Genomic DNA, 7256 nt, shown 5'->3' with positions numbered 1-7256 from the left:
TCAATGACTATATTTTATTCCGTAGAATAATTGTGGAGGTTGTGACCGGTCAAATTGCAAGGGTCGCAAGGGTACAACATTTTTTGTAAAAGTATTTGTAGTAATGGGTATATATAGGCAAGTCAATGATGATTTCTATGTAATATACAGTTTTTACCAAAATAAATTGCTAATAAAAATGCAATTATGATATAGTCAGTGATATAGTCAAATCAGCCGACACGCCTCCGTAATTGTAAAGACTTCTTGGAAGACACTGAAAGAACGTGCTAGGTGAAAGAATTTTTTAAAGGTGGTTAGACTTAAATAGTTTCATGCACATACCATGCATTTTATACTCGAACCATCTGTTAAAATATATAAATCCAATTGGCTGTGTAGAGATTGTATGAAAGAAGTTCTGTAGTTCAATTTTCTTTAGTTTAATTTATCTTTTAATGTTAAGATTTAAATATATAACTGAAAGTATATTATTACAATAACTGCAATAATAAATATCGTTAAATTGAATTATTTTGTATTCATCATCTCATCTTAGTATTCAATTGCATAGATAATGTCTGGTTTTCATTGCTTAATTTAAGTACTATGTAATATTATTTTTATTAGTAAGTATTATGATGTGTTGTACAACTGTAAACCAAGATATTTTGATAAGGGTTTATATAGGCGGTTAGATAACATCTTTCCAGCTAATTCTTTTTCATTGATACAAAGTTAACTTTTCATTATTTGAGTGGTCTTCTTTAGCTGACACGTCATTCAGTTAATTGAGATCTGCGTACTTTGATTAGAATATATTACCTTAGACCTGCCACATTAAGATTATATACTTTTGGCCTTATTCATAAAAAGTTATAGTAGGTTTGTAATACATTTTATCAAAAATGTTATTCATAAATGTTTTATAGTTATCAAAGGTTTATAAAACGTTTATGAATAAAGTACATTATAATGCCTGATATCTGATATTAAATATTGAAGGACTTATGCATCCACTATCTTGCAATCTAAGTATCGGCACTGAAACACTTTTAATCTCTAACTCTGTTGATATCAAGTAGAGAATAGTGTTGAGATCCGTTGAAAGCTGTGGACATGTACGCAGAGCTTCTATAGCTCCTACACTGTTCTTTGTGCCTAATCTTACCGCCCCGTGCGGTTAGTGATTACTCTTAGATTAGATAGTGCTAAGTAGAGGAGCCTGTTTAATTAAACTAAAGAACATCTTCACATACTGAGATGTTTTGGTATCATATTTATACATTACAGAAAAACTAGAACTTAACCGATTTGAATAAGAGGTTCTTTTGTTTAATTTACACAAATTTTATCATATATTAGTTTTAAAACATATATAATAATAATAATAATAACTAATTAGCTTTGGGTTGCTAACTTTATTTATTTTATTAAATACTTTCAGTTTTCTTCCATAATTGCTCTGTTAAGAGCCACCCAAATAAATTTTAGAACCATTCCGAGAACTAATTTTATATTTTCCATGTATATTAACTAATTAAATTCTTTGTTTGTTTAAATGTAAAATTAGTATAAAAATAAGTATAAAATTTATTTAAATATTACAAAACATTTAAGTTCTGCTTATTTTTTTTCATTTTTACTTTCTTCTCACAGCGCCTGCATTTTCTGTTTTATTAAAAAGTCATTAAGTGGGGTTTATTACACTTTTAATAAGTCTGCGATGGGCCCGAAAAGGGCTTTTTTACAATTTCTCTTCGGCAACAATTTTTCATAAACAATTTCAATTTATTAAGTTATTTAAATTTTAAACTGAGTTAAATTTTTCATTTTGTCTGGAATGGAAGTTTATGTTAAGCGGCAATCAATACCAAAAAGCCATCGAAATTAAAAAATGTTTTGGAGGAAAAGTGAAAAAGTTTTTTCTATATTCGCGTATTTAAGTAAAAGTTTTTATATAAAAATTGGAAAAAAATGTATGCTTATGGAGAAGATACTGTATATAAATTTTTATATATGCGAAATTAAATAAAAAAAGTTAAAATTTTGGTTTGCATATCGCCGTGTCTCTGTTCGACGGAGCTGTCATTTTGGCATGACGTTCACTCATTCCCTGGTACGCGCTCGTAAGTATGAAATCCATCAGGGATGCTAAGAGCTGTCAATCAAAATAAGGGAAACTTTTTATACTTACTAAACTTATTCCTTATTTAAATGTATATTATATACAAGGATTTACGTACAAGGATTCTCGTATTTAATAATTCGTTGGAAAAATGTCGGTTTGCTTTTAAAATTGGATTTATTTCGGGGTGGATTATTTGTGCGAATTTTTAATTTTGTTAAACTTTGAATAAAAATTTTATATAAATATTCTTTTGGATCTTGTGCGAAAAATATTGAAAAGCAATTTAGTTTTATTAAATAAATTGATTAAAATGAATTTTATTCATTTTTTTTTCATCATTTTTATGGTTATTTGATAAATATTGATATTGAAAACTTTAAATATTAGAAGAAAAATATATACGTTGTGATCGACTTGACATTGTATAATTTTAGATTAAAGACCATAAAGGAAGTTTATTAGATATATAATACTTCAGAGAAAAAATAAAAAAAATTTAAATCTTATATATTGTTAATTTTATTGAATATAATGAATTAGAGATACACAAATTACAACATGCGAAATAAAAATTAAAATAAAAATTAAAAAACAAAACCGACTTTATATATTATGTTATATGTAAAGTCAAAGTTCTCTTCATGGGTACCACTTGATTCTATAATTATTCCAGAACTAAATTTTGGTTTTATAAGTATTTCAAACAATTCAACCCTGTTTGAGTGGACATCATTCTTGAATGGACAGAAGTTGGGTGACTATAAGTTTCTTAATAGAAAAATATAACACATAAATTATATAAATTATAGCAAAATAACACAAAAAATGTATTTATTATTTTATAAATTATTACTTTATTATTACTTAAATTATTACGATATAATTTATTTTAAAATATTTTAAAAATAGTGCCCTTTCTAAACTAAGGCAATTAATGTTTCTCAGTCAGGCCTTTAGCACGTAGAAGTGATGCCGCGAAAGTTATCGGGCTAAAACAACAATGAATCAAAGGACTATATCTACACATATATATATTGAATTACCACTGTTTAATAAGAAATAAAATGAAACAGAAAGGAATTTTGTTTTATTTGACAGATTGCAGATCAGCTGAATATTGGAAAATATTTTATTGATACTAGAGTTTCGTCTTAAAAGATATTGCAAAACGCATATAAATAAAATTTCGGAAAAAATATAGGGTGTTTTAATCACTTGAATTACTATAAGGTCAAGAATACCATCCAGGCATATAAAAAGAGTTGAATTATGTATTGTGTATATTATCTATCGCAATTAAATAACAGATAAAGGTTCAATTGATTTCAATTTGGTAGTATGAAAATAAAATAGAAATGTCTCCAAAAACTTGGAAAACTTGAAAAATGGACTTTGAGATAATTGTCGATTCATAAAAATAATATTATCGCTATGAAACCACATCATAATTTCATAATATATCTACAAATTTCTTTAAAAAAATAGAATGATATTTGGGTACCTCTTAATCTAAATAAAAAGAATTTAATGGATACGATAATATTGTATAAAACGGCATCGGTCCAAATAGGATGAAACATATGGTAGCAAAACCGGGATTGACGGCTGTGTTAGTACGTGTTTAGTAGGATTGAAAAGGTGACATGTATTATATGAGTACGCTAAGATTGTTTGGCTAACCGATTGATTTTGTACTCTACTTCTAGCAATTATTGTGGTTAAACCAGAAATTCCAAAAAAGGACAGGATTGGTCAAGAGTTTTATGGTGTCTGCTCATGATAATACTAGTTTTCACCTATTGTTTGTGGTCTGTCTTAAATTTAAAAGTATTAGCTAAGATATTTTGAATAATCCGCTGTTTTAATATAGCATCATCCGATTATAGTGTGGCGACCACAGCAACCGTGTGTAATGTTAAGATAATTCAATTTTATTTGAAAATATAATTAAAAAATTTGATATGAAAATTTCCTAGGTAGAAAAATAACTATTAGTAAAGTTGTGTCATTGGTAAAATAGTTTTTTCGAATTTCTTCAACAATCTTTTGCTGACATAAAATGGGCCTCAATAGAGAATACCGGAAGGCATCTGGTGAAATGTTAGTTTTCAAAAACAAAAATAGGAAATTCTGCAATATAAGAACATCGATTCTATCCAAAAAAATCATGGAAAATAGAAAATATTAGCATTTGGAGTAGAACAATTATTTTTAAAATAAAAAAACACAATTTTGATTCAAAATGCCGAATACTTTTTATACAATCCTATATGGTCACATATACTTAATAATTAAATACATAATTGAAATTATTTATAAAATATGTGGTTATTAAATACGTATTCATGTATAATGATGGTATACATTCAATTTGTTATGAATTTTATATGGCAGAAAACAATATTAATTATTTATAAAAAAACATGTAAAAGATTAAGAGTATGGAACTCTATAGGTTAATACGTAAAACAAAAATATGTCCAGTTTTTCACAGTTAGGAATATTCCACAATTTAATTTATTATACAGGTTATATATATACATATATGGTGTATCTATACATATATAGCAGGAATAGCATAAGGACAATGAACTATAAGTACAATTTCGCAGTACATATCAATACTATTAATATTTAGTATATATTTAAATATGATATATAAAAAAGAAACACATTTCTCTTAAAGTGAAACCAAAGTTTTGAAGTACTTTTGCAATTAATTATCAATTTTGTTAGACATTTCGGTCAGTATACACACGTACTAGACACGTGCTATTACCATTACATATCCTGCACAATTATTAATAAAAAATTTTATTGATTTTTCTTCAACTTTTAACAATAAAAGTAATTTTTACATAAACAATTTCCAAAACAAAAGTTTCAAGTGCCGCCAAAAAGACAATACCGATGTCGACCGCAATGTAGAACGAATTATGAATGCGCTAAGTTGACGAAACCGCTAATTCGTCAAATGTCCATCAAATCAAATGACATCAATTCACCACAGTTGCTTCACATTATGCGGATTTAATTGTAACGCTAAGCCGTGATTTTGCACTTTCGTACCAATACTTGAAGGCCTCACTTAGTCTTAGTTTCTGGTATGCGGGTTTTTTCGTTAAATTCGTAAGTAGCGCTATTCATAATTTAACAATAACAAAATCATTTTTCGCAAGCTTATTTCAAACATTAACCAAATGGAATGGAAGCGTTGGACACGCGGCTAAATCTTCAAAAGGCACCATTGAGGCATTGCACAAAGAGATTTCAAAGAGATCTTTAGAGCGGAAAAGCTGAAAAGCAGCTTATGTTACACTTAAGCGATCGCATTTGCACCCATACCTCTACAGATCTGCTCCAATATACAAGAAGAATTGAATGGAATCTTGGCAGCGAAGTCTGTTTTGGATTTTTTGAGCAGCTTGTGAACGAACAATGCCAAGCATCAACATTTTTTCAATATTTTAACAATTAATCAATATTTTGTTTAACTTTAAAATGCAACAAAAGTTATTTCAAAGCTGCTGCGGTGCTTCTTCATCTCTTCTGTTGGAAGAGACTGCGGCTGTCAGTGTTGACGAAGTCATAACCAAGAAAGAGGACAAGATCTCAGTATTTCATCTTCGCAACAAAAAGTTTGACAGATCAACGCGCGCTGACAGCTCCAGCGTGTTGAGCAAGTAAACATAATTAATGATCCTGTTTGGTTATTTTTACATGTGGCAGGGTCACTTTTGTTGTGTCTTTCGAAAATCCGATCAGGTTAGTTGCGTGCTTCTATTGAAAATCCACTGCTCTGTGGAATTGGCTCATTTCAGGTAGGCACAATGCATTATCTCATTAGATGTTGCATTGTATTATGATTTGTTTGTTATTGACTTGAAAAAGCTTCTGAAACTTTTTGCTTACTCGACAACTTGAAAATAATCTAACAACTTAATTGAAGCAATTTTGAATAGAGTTGAATGATGTTTTTGAATTAAATAGAATTACAATAATTATAATAAAATAAATTAAGAGAAGTTCTGTATTTTCATTAACACACTTTCATTCATATTTTAATATATTAACTTCCTTTTGCTCTGATAGGTTTCTTCAAACAATTTAAGATATAACATATATGTTGTTCAAATTGAGAACAATAAATAATTTGAAATAAACTATATGTAACTATATATAAACTATATTTAATCTAAAGAGTAAAGGAATATTTGGTAATAATATTTACATTTACAACTTCAAACGGAACGGTCCCTTTATGTCATACCATAAAAAAGCCCAACCTTAGACTACAGCTTACGTTTTAGATTTTAATATAAGGAATCTGACTGATAACAGCTATTGAAATTATAACAAAATATTTAAAACTAGGATGCTTTAATCTTTTTTACTTGAATTAAAGCTAAATATTTAGGATTCTGAAAATTCCCTAATTCTAAAAGAGTTATTAAACAAACGGTTGATAAACCTATGCTTGTCTTAAAAGGTAAAAATTTAGGTACAAATAACTGAAAGTTTCATTAATCCAAAAACCATTATTTTATTTGAATATTGTATATAAGGCTTTCAAGAAAATAGTATTCTTAAAGTCAGGAAGTGATTATATATGAATAGTCAAATAAATAAAATTGATATAAATTAATTGAGATATAATCGGATTTGATTCGGATACAATCCCTATCAGTGATATGTTATCTGGATGTGTTATTTAAAAAGAAAACTTCTGAATATAATACAACATTAGATAAAATCAAAAATTAGTCTATATAAATGCTTCTAATATAGCTGAGTGAAACACTGTTACCAGTGCCAAGTGGTAATTCAAGTGTTTGGGTGTCCTATTGTAAAACATTCTGACAATCTCTAAAAATATTCATACCTTCGATTCATATACGTACGAGTATTATATAATTAAAAAGTAATTTGGCGTGGTACCAACAAATCTTCACTAAGTCAGGGATAGTTTTAAAATATATAAAAATGTTTTATGAAAATTGTAAATAGTCACAATACAAACTAAATTCAACTCTAGATTTGAGATCCACTCAAGCCAACAGAACATATAACCCATATCTTATACTATATACCCTGATTAGAAGTATGTTTCATTCTAATTGTAAGAGAAGAAGATAAAAAAGTGGAT

General features: G+C 27.9%; 1 protein-coding gene across 1 annotated transcript in view; it reads left to right on the top strand.

Moving 5' to 3' along the window:
• The window catches only part of LOC119677056 (larval cuticle protein A3A-like), a 1043-nt gene extending 810 nt beyond the window's left edge, over window positions 1-233 (top strand). Inside the window, exons 3-4 of the mRNA XM_038088325.1 lie at window positions 26-107; window positions 196-233. Of these exons, the coding sequence (XP_037944253.1) occupies window positions 26-107; window positions 196-233 (120 nt within the window). The remainder of the gene's footprint in view (window positions 1-25; window positions 108-195) is intronic.
• Window positions 234-7256: the final 7023 nt, after the last annotated feature.

This window comes from Teleopsis dalmanni, chromosome 2, assembly GCF_002237135.1.
Source record: "Teleopsis dalmanni isolate 2A chromosome 2, ASM223713v2, whole genome shotgun sequence".
NCBI classification, from domain to species: domain Eukaryota; kingdom Metazoa; phylum Arthropoda; class Insecta; order Diptera; family Diopsidae; genus Teleopsis; species Teleopsis dalmanni.
Note: the sequence above shows the minus strand (reverse complement) of the source record. Positions and strands in the feature narration are given on the sequence as shown.